The 15,829-nt window shown below is 46.8% G+C and overlaps 1 protein-coding gene across 6 annotated transcripts in view; it reads left to right on the plus strand.

Moving 5' to 3' along the window:
- pdgfd (platelet derived growth factor d) overlaps positions 1-15,829 on the plus strand; it is a 200,167-nt gene that overhangs the window by 133,930 nt on the left and 50,408 nt on the right. For 4 of the 6 annotated variants that reach the window (XM_041199509.1, XM_041199511.1, XM_041199514.1 and 1 more), the window contains one exon: positions 920-979. The exons of the other annotated variants lie outside the window; for them this stretch is intronic. In XM_041199509.1, coding sequence (XP_041055443.1) covers positions 920-979 — 60 coding nt within the window. The remainder of the gene's footprint in view (positions 1-919; positions 980-15,829) is intronic. 6 annotated transcript variants of the gene reach the window in all.

Below are 15,829 nucleotides of genomic sequence, written 5' to 3' on the forward strand. Positions count from 1 at the left end.
AATCCATTTGCTATGGCTTCTTCAAGCCTTTTCTTGGTATAATCATTGGCATGTCCTGGAAGAAAATCTTGTTATACTGAAATTGCTCTTATGAATAAGGGTCTGAACATCGTAAAGCTATATAGACTACAAGTTAATTTAGGTTGTGGGTGTAGAGCGAGGCTGTGAAAAAGAAAAAGAAACCGTGAAATGTTTGGATATTAGAGGATCAGCTCTGAGGAGGAGGGAAATTGTTCTCAGGTGAATTCTGAGGAAATTGCAGCATTCAGTTAATCTGAATTCTAGTCCCACATGCAATTCTGTTTCTTCCCCTGAAATTTAACCAACATCATATTCAGTACAAAAATACTTGTGACGGTCTGACACTGTCAAATCCAGTCCATGAAACTGAGACTTTATGGCTAATTGAGACTGATAATAATTATAATCATCCACATGCATACAGTGACATTGTTGCAATGAGTCCTTACAAAGCTCACATAATAAAAAAAATTCATTTTATAACATTCTAGTTTGCTAATACGGAGTGTTTTGACATGGTGTTGATATTGAGCCTCACAGCAAAGCAAAAAAAAAAATCAGCTGTCAACCAGAAATTGAAAGCATCACATTTCATAAAGTGTTTCAAAATGTGTTGAAGAAAGATATCCTACCTATATAAATGGATCTCATTGCAAGTGTGAGTAATATCACGCACTTTTCCTTTATGCTACAAAAGGCCACAACTACTATAGCAAAATCACTGCATTGGAGGGAGATTATTGAATTTAATGCTAGCATTCATTACAGCTTACTTCCACCCCACCACTCCCCACAACAACCTCAATTAGGAAGATCGTAGTGAACACTTTCATTGCGAAGCCACAGGACACATGAACAAAGAAGATGATCAATGGACCTTTATTTCATTCTTTTTCAGGACGATTTACAGCCTCAGCCCTCCAAATCGAACTGGGAGGTGGTCACAAGTTCTGTATCGGTAAGTAATTTTTTTACCCTCTGTGACAAAGCATTTATTAAATTGACAATCCAGAAATACCCATAAGGTAGGACCAGGGTAGATCACTTATCCCTTCAAACCTCTTTTGCTATTCAGTGAGATCATGGCTGATCTGTGACCTTATTCCTTAATATCTTGGGGATAAATAAAATTTATCAATTTCAGATTTAAAGCTATCAATTGATCTTGTATCTATTGCCATTTGTGGAAGAAATTTCCAAACTCCTGCCATGCTTTCTGTATAGAAGAAGTGTATCCTAATTTCAGTCCTGTAAGGCTTGGCTCTAATTTTTAGATTCTGTCCTTGGTCTTAAACTCCCCAACTAACAGATATAGGGCAGAAATTTACACCTTGTGGGTGGACGTGCACCCGACCTGATTGGGCATAAAATAGCGCAAGAAGGGTCGGGCAAGCATCCCGATGTCATCCCGCCCAATCATAGGGTCAGCGGCTGCAAACGGAAGTCAGAGCCATGCCTGCCATCAATTAAGTGGCCACTTAAGGCCATTAAAAGCACAGTTGAACCCGATTTTACATTGCCTGTGCAATTTTGCGGTCGTCACACAGGCAAAACGGACGGGTGGGCAACCCACATTTTGCAAAACCTCATTCAAAGGGCAGGATAAAAAGGTTCAGCAGCATTTTCAGTAGGAGCAGTGAGGAGGTTAGGAGATTTATTGGTACTTGGCAGCTTCATCTCTGTTCTGAACTTCATTCTTAGCATTTCTAGGCTTTATTTCAGGACTCATTGGTGTCTCCAAGGCCCCCAGAGGATTTTGACCATGTGGACCCTTCCAGGTATCAGGCAGGCTTCCCTTACTCTGGGAATGGGGATTGTGGTCTCTGCTGATGGCACCTCCTCTGAGGAGGAAGAGTGGGGCAGAAGGGAGAGGAGGCCAGGTGGCCCAATGCAGCTTTCACAGGAGCTACCTGTGGGAGGAGAGGCGCAGGCACAGGGGGTGCAGGACCAGCAGGTATTCCAAGGCGGAAGGAGCCACTATCCTGTTGCCAGGGTTTACAGGTGGCAATGCAGCTACCTCAATATGTCTGAGGTGCAATGCCGAAGACGGCTCAGCCTCTCAAGGGAGTCAGTCACCTGCATTTGTCAGATGATTGGGCCTGAGATCACCTCCAAATCTGTGGGTGGAAACCCTATGCCAGTGGCTCTGAAGGGCACAGCGGCCCTCAACCTCTATGCCTCTGGCTCCTTCCAGTGGTCAGTGGGGAATCTTTGTGGAGTGTCCCAATCAGCTGTCCACAGTTGATCCAAGCTGGTAACAGCAGCTCTGTTCAGGCAGGTAATGGCATGTATTCATTTCCATAAGGATGAGGCCAGCCAGGCTGAGTGAGCGCTTTGTAGCGATTGCTGGGTTCCATGTATCCAGGGTGCAACTGACTGCACACATGTGGCCATCAAGGCGCCAGCGGGTCATCCGGGTGCCTTCGTCAACAGGAGCTGATTCCACTCGATGAACGTCCAGATAGTGAGTGACCACAAGGTGCACATTCTGCAAGTCTGTGCACGCGACCCTAGCAGCTCCCATGACGTTTATATCCTCAGACACTCCCAGGTGCCTATTGGATGGATGGCTGCTGGTGACAAGGGCTTATCCATTGAATAGGCGGCTTATGACATCTCTCCACCATCCAAGAAAGCGGCAGGGCAGTGTTATAATAGGAGTCATGCCTCCGGAAGGGTGGTGATAGAGAGGACCATAGGTCTTCTGAAGATGCGTTTGCAATGCCTGGACTGTTCAGGGGAGCACTACAATACCCGCACCACCCCCCCCCCCCCTCCACCAACCGCCAGAGCGGGTGCCACTGATAGTGGTTGCATGTTGCACTCTCCACAACAATCTGGCACTGGCAAGGGGGAACCTACTGTAGGAAGAGGATCTTCAGGCAGCTCCACAGGCCACAGAGGATGAATCTAGTAGTGAGTCAGAAGAGAAGCATGGTGAGGAGAACACTGAGAGCGCTGAGGCAGACCTCTGTATCCTTCAGTGAGGCAGGAACAGCAGGGATGCCTTGATCCAACGCACCTTCAGCTAAGCTACCAAAGGTCTGTTTCCACCTCACGCCAGGCTGCTGCCTCCATCCCAGATAACTGAAATGGCCCTTTCATCTGAGCCCAAAGTCTAATTAGTGCTTGTGCAATAAAGTTTAGAGCCTCCCATGTCCAGCATTACATACTGCGTACCCTGCACCAAAACAATACAACAGTAAAGCACACTCAGGCCATTATGACAAAAACAAAATTTCTCATTTTCGCAATCCGTAAAAAAAAACAGCACCTTCTCTGGTCTTCATTCCCAGACCAGTAAATATAAACAAAACATTACACAACAGAAGATCACTTGTGACCAGTCCCTTTTGTTCTCATGGTGCCTTAAACTTATGTTTGTGAGTGCTACATCTTGATGCTTCCCCCCTCACCCTGCCCTCACTGGCAGCGGCATTGGAGACAGCCTGCTGACTCTGCTGTCTTTTTGGCCTTGATGACCTTGGTGGTCATCCTGGCAGTGGAGCCTGTGCTGTCCCTGCCTGGGAGGGAGAAGCCAGTGCCACGGCTGCCATCTCCCCAGTCATCGCAGCCTCATCAGATGCCATGGTCACAGAGGGGCGGAAGAGGTGCTGCCATCATCCAGGGTGCCCTGAGAGGAGCCCACAGAGACGTCAAGCATCTCATGCACCAATGTGAGGTCGCTCTGGACGTCCCTGCTCACCATTGATGGACGGGCACCTAGCTGGGATACTGGATGTCTCATCCATCTTCCAAACTGGCACTGACCACCTGAGAGCATTGCCTGTGTGAGGGCTTGCAGGTCTGAACGCAACCCCAGGAGCCCTGAGGTTTCAGGACCTGCCTCTCCTTGAGAGTCGCCACTCTCTCAATGGAAGAGGCTGTGCACTCAGCCATAATGGTCAACACAGTGCTCATGCTCTGCATGGACTCCCCTATAACCCTGATGAGACAATGGAGATCTGCATCATGGTGCCATTGTCTTTCAATGATCAACGGGGAACCCCAGTTTTGAGGTTCCTTTCAATGATAAGACTAGACAATAAAGTTCGCAGCATCCGAAACTCTTACCTTTGTGCATTGCACTCTTACCTTCACCTGACACCCCAGCCTTTCCTCAGCTATTGACCGAGGTGCGTGGAACCTCTCCAGCTCCAAGGTATCCAGCTCGAATCTGGATAGGATTAGGAGCTTTGGGGGCCTCCTGCCTGTCCCGCGACCTCTCAATGTTTTTGTGGGTCATCTTCTCCTGAAGGACAGAGGAGCATCGATTAGTCCACTCTCTACCTGCAGCGCCATTGCAGCCTGGCCCCACCTGACGAACACCTTGCAGGGCACATCCAAGTTGTGGCCCTCAAACCACAAGGCACTCAGCCCAAGCAGATGGGGCTCATCCCCTTGGCCAGCTCTGATGTCATTGACAGTTGGCACTCAGACTCTAACACCCCTGAGCTTCACGGGGGAGACGGCCACACCTTAACACTTCAACACACTGACCCATGCCAACACAGTAACTCACCCTTCCCGAGCACAGCAGTTGTTAAACCTTTCATGGCACTGCGCCCATGCGTGCCACATACCATGTGGCTGCTGACCTGCACTTCCACATGTTCCCAAGCTCTTGTTGCAGTGCGGTGTGGTGGCCTCCTCCTTCCATCTCTGGGGACAAGGGTGTCCCTCCTGGCAGCCACCTCCTCCAGAAGGACCACAAGGCACTCATCCAAAAACTGGGGACCGAGTGCTCACCTGACCTGCCCTCCTGCTTGGCGTCTCCAGCCGCACTTGATGCCATAACTTAGTGCTCACAACGCAGAAGATATGTCCCTCCCTGGCAGCCTTCAAGGAACTGCCTGGGCCAATTTTAAACCTGCCACTGGGTCGCCATTGGTCCCAGTGGCTGACAGGCTCCTGCCCCAGCCCATCCCTTACAGGCCATTGGGAGAATGCGTTTCATGCTGGGCGGACCTTAATTGGCCAGTTGGCTTGACATCATGGTCAGAGACCAATCATGGGCCTCGGCCCATTTCCTGACCAGTCATGGGCACACCGATTGCTCCCGCCCGCCAAGGGTAAAACTCAGGCCATGGTTTCTCTTTATTCAGTGTTTCCGTTTCCCTACATATTTTGAAAACTTTGATCAAATCACCCCTTTGGTTTCTAAATTCTAAGGAAATATTACTAGTGTATATAAGCCCCTTGCATTCTTTGGATACCCTTGATGTCTGCGTATCATTCTGGTAAATGTACGCTGCACTCCCCTCAAGGTGTGTACCCTTCCTGAGGTCTGGTGCCCAGAACACAGTATTCCAGGTGTGGTCAGACCAGAGCTTTGCTTAGCTGACGCATGACTTCTACCCCTTGTATTCTAATCCTCTAGATATAAAGGCCAACATCTAATTAGCCTTGAATTGGATGGGATTTTCTGTGCCCTTTGGTGACAGGTGTGTGCAGTGTGAGCGGACAATATGGCAAGAAGGCCAAAAATCTGTTTCATGATGTCATAAAACCAGTTTGCAATCACCCACTCAGCCCATCGATGGCGGGAGCGTTTCCTGCTATCAGATATCAGGAGCCTCATTGTAATACATCTGCGTATCATTATAAGGTCAACTCACCGGAATTATTCCCCCTTCCCCGCTGGATCGTCCACCCTCATCAGTGTGATTGAACGCCGACATGCTACACAACAGCATATATAAGGCATGCACTTGGCAGGCTGCACTTGAGGGGAACTGGAAGGTGAGTGCACAGTAACATTGTGCAGCACCCACCTGGGCCGCCAGTTGGACTTCAAGGTTGAGGCGCGTTGGGGGGGGTGAGGGGGGGCAGAACTGCCCTGCGGTTGAGGTGACTTGGGGTTGGAAGGCAAGGGCTGCCCTGTAGTTGATTGTTCACAAGCACGTTGTGGGGGGAAGGGCGTGGAGAGAAGCGGCCATGCATTGGCAAAACTTTATACACTGTCAATTCCTCTGCAGCTGAGAGAGTTCAGACGCAGCCACATTAACATGCATGGAATTGGGTCTCTAATTTATCTGCCCACTCAAGCAGCACAAAGGCATCAAAGTCCCACCAAGTGCTTTAGATCTTTTCACCCCTCAGGCACAGACTGCAAACTAATGAGGATTTTAGTAGACTGCTGAACAGTTGGACAACTGGGCACATTGTACAACTTCCTTGCTAAAGCTGGCCATGGAGAAATCACTGGTGGAGGGACTCACAGCCCCTTGCAATGTCATCATCCTGGTTTGGACCAGTCTCTCCTATGGTTCAAGCTAACAGTGCAGCCTTGCAGTGTGGTTTAGGAGATGCCTGTGCCTGAGCTGAGAGCACAGCATGCAGTCCAATGGGCAAAGCTGCCGCCAATCAGTCAGGTGGAGTGGGGTGAAGGTGTTTGGGGTTTCGGGCAGCCATGCAGTGTACTAAATTCTGGCCATCCAAGTGGTGGCCAGCATTCCCTGGGATGCGTTAAGGGCCTTCAGACTTAATCAAGAGAGTTTCTTAGTAAACCCATGCATCTCTCTCTTTCATCCTGCAGGAGGATTACATCAGGAACACGGAGCCTGGTTAGCCAGCTGTATGCCTTGTGGCATACAGAGAGTAGAGGCGACAGAGAAGAGTGGCAAAGGCATCTGGCTGCGTAGAGGGAGGAGCAGCACCCTCAGGAAGAAGGGACGTCTGGGCCTCCCACACATGCCACTGAAGACCCACAGTGATCCATTATTGGTCAGTGCCCAGCCCATCCCAGGGTCTATAGACACCACCTTTCATCCCTGCAGGTGACTGATAACAAGTCACGCCAAAGACTGCAGAAGTGTGGAACAGGCCTGTCACGTCTGCCAGCTACAACAGGATTTGGCACAATGGGGACATGGAGGACATTCACTGCCAGTGGCCTTGCAAGTGACTAGGGCTCAATTTTAATGCCAACGGCTCCTTCCAGGGTTCCACAGGTGACCACTGTGGGATATCACAAGCCTCCACCCACAAATGCATCCATGAGGTCACGAGTGCCATCTTTGCGAGGGCACACAACTTTGTGCATTTCGCCTGGGACCAAGAAAGCCAGGATGCAAGCCATTGGACTTGCCCAGATCTCAGGTTTCCCACAGGTGGAGGGTGCCATCGACTGCACTCACATGGCGCTCAAGGTATTAACTATGTTAACCGCAAGGGCTTCCATTCGCCGGAAGTGCAACTGGCGTGCAGCCTGATCCTTTGTCCGCCTTCAGCACCTGAGCATCTCAGGACCATAGTGTCACCGATCACAGATGCTGATGAGGTGGGGGCCAGCCCCAACTTAAAGGTGCTGAGAGCACACGGAAAAAATGATGGAACTCTGTGGTGCCTGCCCACGACATTCTGGCAGCAATGACAGGCACCATCGGGATGCAGGAATCAGTAATGTGTCAAGGGAGCGTGAGGCCAGACCATCACTTTGGTCTGAAGGCTGCACAAAGCACAGGGAAGAGGCCCTGGACTGAGACACCTGCCTTTATCTTGTGCAGAAAGGTTTCACATTTGAGTGACAAGAACACTGCTCATCAGAACAAGGAGCCATAGGCAGGGAGGCTGTCTTGGGAGTTAATTTACAATAGTGAACATTTTGTACAAGTGATAAACAGCTATGCCCAGGCTGTGAAACTAATTCTCCTAACCTTGCCGCTACATCTTGGTTCTCCCCACTCACTCACAGCAGAAGTGGAGGCTGCCTGCTGACTGCAACACCCTGTGTGTGAAGGACATCCTCTGGATGTCCGAGACTTGGAGGGCCCTGTCCTGCTTTCGGGGTCCTGCTTTGTGGCAGTGGAATGCTCCTCGGCTTGTGGAAGAAGGGATTTGGATGGGCCGGACACTCCTGGAGTCACCTGAGTGGATGACCCCGAGGCGTACACCTGCTGATCCTCCTCCCTGTGGGTGCCCCAGGACCCCTTGCTGACTCCTTGAGGAGAAGGGATGGCTGGAGTGAGATTGAGCTGCCCGCGCACCCCTCTCGCGTACACAGTGTTGGAGGCCAACTATGGCATTGGCAATGGAGTTCAGCCCATGCAGCAGTGCAGGACAGATATCCTGGACCAAGGTCCCCATGGTGGCTGCCATCCTACCAGTGATGACCTTGGTGTATTGGCACGCCGGCACTATCACCTCAGCCTGAAGGCGGACGGACTCCTCCATCGTGCCTTGCAATCTGAGGAGTGCAGCGGACATCCCTTCCTGCTGTTCCCGAGCTTGCTTTTGCAGCTCCAGCAACTGTGACATGACCGAGTCCAGAGGCTGATCATCTGACTTGGACTCAGCAAACCTTGGGCCTCCAGCAGTCCTCCAAGTGCCAGGGACCTGGGAGTTCTCTGCCTCTGCTTGCTGTGGATCAGAAAATGTGATGTGCTCACCAGATTGTGATCCCAAAGCTACTCTAAAGCTAGGTCCCACCACGGTGTGTGTCTCTGTGCTGGTGGAGGGTGTAGGTGAGCACTGTGAAGGGACTTCACGGAGGGTGCCTTCAGATTCCTCTCCTGAGGTTTCCTTGGGACTTGATTGGATGCCGTGATCTGTTGGCTGTTTCCCACATGTTCCTGTGAAAGCAAAAAGAGATAACAAGTGCATGGCAGTGGCCTGTGAAACAGGACACATCACTCACAGCATGGTTTTCTGATGGATGTTGCACTGTTGAATCCTCACTTGGTAGAGCAGCACCAACCTCACTGTCAGCCCCGGAATGGTCCAGATGGTCGCTGGCCAGCTGGATGGCTCTGTTTTCAAAGTCCGTGAGCACCTTGATTTCAGGCATTCCTCCACCAGTCTGCGACCTCTCTCTCTTGTTGTGTGCCAGCTTGTCCTGCATGAATAGAGATGGAGAGAGTGTAAACAGGACGCCTGCCAGGCCAGGTGATAAGTATGCCTGGCCTGTGTGGGTGGTGAGTGGTCCCATTAACAGGATGAGGACAATGAAGGTGTGTGTGAGAGAGTGAATGGTGATCTCCCTTGAACATCAGTGAGTGAGGGCCCTGTGGATGTGTGATGGATCTGAGTGTAAGATGAGAGTGATGAGAAGAGTGAATTACTCTGGCGGAACGAAGGAGATCATTCATCCTCTTGTGGCACTGAGTGGCTGTCCTGTTTTGAAGGGCCTTGGCGCTGACCACTGCTGCTACCATCTCCCAAGCTGGTTTGGTGATATTGCCGCCCATTCTGCAGCCTGAGCGGGGGTAGAGGACATCATAGCGAGCCTCCACAGCGCCCAAAAGGCACTTGAGGGATGCATCATTGAACCTGGGGGCTGCAGTCTTTTTACCTTTCAGGGCCGTGTCTTCTGTGCAGCAGCCCTGAGATGTGTGCACACGACTGCACTTTAAGCATGCCACGCGGTATGATAAAGTGGCGAGATGATGGTGTTGCCGGCAAATGAGAGCCCGCTCGCCAAGGAAGCGGTGTGTTTCTCAGGAGTGCATATTTAATATGGCGGTTTTGAGACAAGCTGCCATTGCACTTGGGCAGAATTGTTCCAGATTTGCACTAAATGCGTTAGCAGGTGGGTAAAACAATGTTTTACTTGCCCATTACAAATCTGGAACAATTCTGCCCAATATATGCTGTACCTGTTCGTGATATTTTAATGATCTAAATGCCTGTACCCCCAAGTCATATAGAGCTATTAGGGCACAGGAAACTATTCAGCTCATTGATTCCATGCCAGCTCTCCTTTCCAGAAGGCATTTGATAAGGTGCCACATCAAAGGCTATAATGGAAAATAAAAAGTGCATGGTTTAGGGGGTAATATATTATCGTGGATAGAAGATTGGCTGACTGGCAGAAAGCAGAGAGTATGCATAAATGGGTCTTTTTCAGATTGACAGGATGTGATGAGTGGGGTGCCACAGGGGCTTGTGCTGGGGCATCAACTTTTAGGCCAGAGATGAGGAGAAATTTCTTCTGAGGGTTGTGAGACTTTGGAACTCTCTGCCTCAGAAGGCAGTGGAGGCGGGGTCATTGAATATTTTTGAGGCAGATGTAGATTGATTCTCTTGCCTAACAAGAATCTAAGGTTATCAGGGGTGGATGGGAATGTGGAAATCAAAACACAAGATCAGCCATGATCTCATTGAATTGTGTAGCAGGCTCAAGGGGCCAAATGGTTGATTCCTGTTCCTATTTCTTACGTTCCTATGTTCCTTAGAGCAGTTAATTCAGTCCCATGCTCTATCCCCATAGCACTGCAAGTGCCCATACAATTTCCTTTTGAAGTCATTGATCTTCTCTGCTTCCACCACACTCATAGGCAGCAAGCTCCAGGTCTTACCACTCGCTGCATTAAAAAAAGTTCTTCCTCGCATTCCCCCTGCACCTCCTGCCCAAACCCTTAAACTTGTGTCCCCTAGTCATTGAACAATCAGCTAAAGCTAAATGCTTTTCTTTGTCTACCTGATCTAAACCAGTCATAATCCTGTACACCTCTATCACATCTTTGCTCTAAGAAGAACAAACCCAGCTTCTCCAACCTAACCTTTTAGCTATATTCTCTCATCCCTGAAACCATTCAGGTCAATCACCTCTGCATCCTGTTCAGGATCCTCACATCTTTTTAAAGTGTGATGGCCAGAACTGGATGCAATACTCCAAGTATAAGCTGAGTTTTTCCAGGTAATTCTTTTTTTGTTTTGCAATACTCTAGTTGTGGCCTAATCAGAGTTTTATAAAGGTTCAGCATAATTTCCTTGCTTTTGTACTCAATGCCCCTATTTATGAAGCCCAAGATCCCATATGCTTTGCTAACTGCTAAATCTATAGATATGAAACTCCAGGTCTCTATCTCTACACACTTTCAAACTGTACCATTATGTCTATATTGTCTCTCCCTCTCCCATCTTCCAAAATGTATCACTTCATACTTGTCTGCCCATTCTGCTAGCCTCTCTATATACTAATGCAGTCAATTGGCATCATCCTTGTTGTTTGCCGCACCTCCAAGTTTGGTTTCATTGGCATATTTTCAATGTATTCCAAGGTCCAAGTCATTTATATATAGCAGAAAAAGCAGTGGTCCTAACACTGAACCTTAAGAAATATCACTGTCTACCATCCTACAGGCTAAAGAACAACTATTTACCATGCCTCGCTGTTTTCTGTCCTTAAGACATTTTTTGTTTTACTCAAGCTCACATCAATCCCCCTATTCCATGAGTTTCAATTTTGTTAACCAGCCTTTTATGTGGTACTTTGTCAAATGCTTTCTTAAAACCCATATAGACAACATCCATTGCTTTCCCTTCATTAACTTTGTTATTTTGTCAAAAATTCAATTAGTCAGACATGATCTGCCTTTTACAAATCTGTAGTAGCTCTCCTTAATTAATTCAAACCTCTCCAAGTGCCTGTTATTTTTTTTTCTCCTGATAATTTTTCTAAAATCCTACCCACCACTGTTAAACTGACTGGCCTGTAGTCGCTAGCTATGTCCTTACATCCTTTCTTGAGCAAGGGTGTCACATATGCCACTTTCCAACCCTCTGACCTCACTCCCACATCCAGGGAATATTGAAGGATTATGGCAAACTCTTCCATTGTCTCCATTACCACTTCCCTTGGCAACCTGTGATGCAAACCATCTGGACCAGGTGACATATCCATTCTAAGTATAGCCAGCCTTTTCAGGACATCCATCCTATCAATTTTTACCCCATCCATTACATCCACCGTCTCTGCTTCTAGCAATATTTTGTCAGATTCCTCCTCCTTAGTAAACACCGATACAAAGTATTCATTAAGTATTCCAGCCTTGCCTAGTTTCCCAAAGCATATATTGCCTCCTGTCTCTAATAGGCCCCAGCCTGCCTCTTTCTACTCGTTTAGTATTTACATGCTGGTAGAAGATTTTTTGCTTCCCTTTTATGTATCCACCATCTTATTCTCATTCTCTCTATGCCAGTCTTATTTTCTGTTTTCCTTCCCCCCTGTTATTGTAATTGACCTGATTCTTGCTTGAAGAATTCACCTGAAACGTATCATACATCCTCTGTTTGTTTCATTATTCTCTATCTTCCTCATCATGCAAGGAGCCCTGGCTTTCGTTCCCTTCCCATTCCCTCTAATTGGAATGTACCTAGCCTGTACCTGAAACATCACTTCCTTAAAAATCCCACACTTCTGTTACAGATTTTACTGTCAAACTTTGTTTCCATTTTACCCTGGCTAGATCCCCTCTCATCTCATTGCACTCGCCTTCTTCCAATTGAAAAGTCTATTCTTAGATTGTTCCTTGCTCTTCTGCATTATTAATCTTAATGTTATGATACAATTATCAGTCTTACCCAAGTGTTCTCCCACAGACACCTGGTCCACTTGCCCCGCCTCATTCTCCAGCACCAATTCCGGCAATGTTTCCTTCGTAATTAGACTGAGAACATACGGGTCAAGTTCTCTTGGTCACATTTCAAAAATTCCTTCCCCCCTTTTCTCTATCGTTATTCCAATCTATATTTGGGTAATTAAAGCCCCCCAATATCGCAACTTTATAATTCTTGCGCATCTGATTTCTTTGTGGATTTGCTCCTCTATCTCTTTCTCATTATTTGCAGGCCTATAGAATACCCCCAGTAGCATGACAATATCTGTTTTGCTTATCAACATGAACCAAATGGATTTCAATGCTGCCTTGTCAAGGACATCCTCTTTCCAACACTACAATGTCTTCCCTAATCAGCACCACCAAACCACCTCCCTTTTCTCCTTCCCTATTTTTTATGAATTTTTTATGTAATTGTGTATATTAAGTGCTCAGTCCTCACCATTTTTAAGGCACGTTTCCAATACTGCTACTACATCATATTCCCACAGGTACCAACCTTACCACATTTTATGCATTTACATACATGTATCCCTAACCTGTCATTGTATTCCTCATAGTTTTACTTTGTCTACTTCTAACTAATATGGTACTACTTCAATCTCTGGTACTATCCACACACTCACTACTTTATGCACCTTATTCCCCTTTTCTACTTCTATATGCTGGTGCCCATTCCCTTGCCAATTTAGTTTAAACCCTCGCCAACCTCGCGAGGACATTGGTCCCAATCCAATTGAAGTGCAACCTGTCCCTTTTGAACAGATGCCTCCTGCCTCAGAATTGGTCCCATTGCCCAAGAATTTGAAGCCCTCCCTCCTGCACCATCACTCAAGCCACACATTGACCCTTCCTATCTTTTTATCCTCTTACTGACCTGTGGAGTCTGGCTAGACCCGCTCATCCCATTGAACTCGCCTTCTTCCAATTGAAAAGTCTATTTTTAGACTGTTCTTCTCCATTACTGGGAGTAATCAGACATCACTACCTTCAAGATCCAACTTTTTAAGTTCTTCCCTAACTCTTGAAAGTGTGACTATAGGACCTCAATACCTGCACTCTCAATGTTGTTGGTATTGACAGGTACCACAACTTCTGGCTCACCCCTTTATTCATGATACTTTTTACACTGGCTCTATGAGGCAACACAACATGTGGGTGTGATGATGACAGGTAAAGAAATGCCTCTCTCTCCTTTGACTGTGAAATCTTCTATAAGACTGCATTTCTATTTTTTGCTGTTTCTCCCTGGTGCCATGGTCTGGACTGCACTCCTTCAAAATGTCATCATTTTCAGTAACCTTAATTCTGGGTACTGGTTTGATAGTGGCACACACCCCAAAGACTTCTGCACTTCCTGCCTCTCCCTCCTCTTCTGGACAGACACCCCATCTATTATCCTGAACTTTGTCTGCCTGTGGGGCAACCACCTCCTGGAACTTACATTCCGGGAGACTCTCAACCTCCATGTTGTTCCAGTGATTCCAGCTGCCTCACAGCCTTCGAAACCCTGAGCTTGAGCTCAAACAGCTGCAGACATTTCCTACACGTGGTCCCACACAGGAAGTGTCCTGAAGTCCACACACGGCACAGGAACAGGTCTCCCATTCTCTTTAAAAAATTCTATTCCCACATTTAGGATCTAGTTAGAACCTCATTTAAACTATTAATTTTAAATAATGCCTCTAGACCTCAGCTCTCAAGTCTCGCTGTCTCCTGTTCTCTCTCTTGTTCTTGCTCTCTTGCTGCTTGTTCTTTTTAAATACCAGGACAGCGCTCTACCTCTTCTCACTGCACAGAATTCCCTCACTTACCAGAATTTAGTGCTTACCAGAAGCAGTACTCATAGAACTTGTGCAACAGCAAAAGCCTCCTGCATTTGTACAAACAAATATTTCAAAGGCCCTGCTATCAGTACTTTCCAGTTCTAAATGGCCACCTAGTTAATTAATTATGCAGCTGCCACTGGCAGGCCGCTTGTTTATCACTAACTAACATTGAAAGAAATGAAAGTTAAGGTTAAAGTTAAATAAAAAAGCAAAACTTACCTAAGTTTTAGAAAGAGATCAACCCTTAAAACACTCTGCTCACCAAATTCCCCAAGTTTAAAGCCCTGTAGAACGGGTACTCCATAGAACTGGACTTCTTTCTAATTTTTCATCATTTAGAAAGTACTCAGTTCTATCCTGTTCAGGACTAAAGTGGATAACTTAACATTTACCTACATTGAAATCTATTTGGCTCAGTTTTGCTAATTCACTCAACCTATCGATGAATCTTTGTAATATAACAATGCTTATAATGGCACCCTTCTTTCTGTCATTGGCAAACTTAAATATTTGGCTTTCTATCCCACCATCGAAGTCATTAAGAAATACGGTGAAAAGTTGAGGCTTTAACACGTTGTCACATTCTGCCAATTACAGTATCTGACCATTATCCCTACACTCTCTCTCCTGCAGCTCAGCTGATTTCTTCAGCAGGTCAATAATTTACCCTCAATATCATGAGCTTCATTTTAGCTAACAGTTTCTTTTGAGGGACATTATAAAATGCCTTCTAGAGGTCCAGACAAATGCTCCAGAGACATGAGTTCAATTGCATCACAGAAGCTGGGGGAATTTAAATTTAATGGATAAATAATAAAAAGCCAGTCTCAGTAATGATCATCATGAAACTACTAGATTGTTGTAAAAAGCCATCTGGTTCACTAACATCCTTCAGGGAAGAAAATTTGCCACCTTTGCCTAGTCTGGCCTATGTCCAACCCACACCAATGCGGGTGACTCTTAATGGCCTAGCAAGATATTCACTAGCATCAGACTTCTACAGAAAAGTCAAATAAGGATAAAACTGGACAGACCACCCAGTGTCGACCAAGGCATTGAAAATGACAAAAGAAAACTTTGCCCAGTTGACTCTGCAAATTCTTCCTCACTAGCAGTTAGGGACATACCAAAGTGGCTTCACACCTTTATTCTCACTGAATCATACCTTACAGCTAATGTTTCATTCTTCTCCATCACTATCCCAGAGGTGGCAGCACAGGGTCATACAGTCAGGGAGGAGTGGCCCTGGGAGTGCTGAACACTGCTTCAGGACCCTGTGAAATCTTATGGCATCAGGTTAAAAATGGACAAGGAAGCCTCCTGCTGGTTACCACTTTGGTATTTTTATGTTGGGACATAACTGTAACAGGTGGTGAGAGAACCAACAAGATGTAAAAAACTACTTCCTTACTCATTTACCTGTTGCATCTGCATCTGCCCATGACAGTAGGTAGAAGTGATCAGTCCTTGTGAAGACAAAGACTCATTTTCACATGGAGGATACCGTCCATTATAGAAATTTATGACACAGAAGGAGGTCATTTGGCCCATTACATCCACTGGTTGGCCTTTATTTAAAGTGCTGGTACGTCCTCAAAAAGCTCTAATTTAATTTTCAGACATGATTTTCCTTTCATA

Source organism: Carcharodon carcharias, chromosome 11 (genome assembly GCF_017639515.1).
Source record: "Carcharodon carcharias isolate sCarCar2 chromosome 11, sCarCar2.pri, whole genome shotgun sequence".
NCBI lineage: Eukaryota > Metazoa > Chordata > Chondrichthyes > Lamniformes > Lamnidae > Carcharodon > Carcharodon carcharias.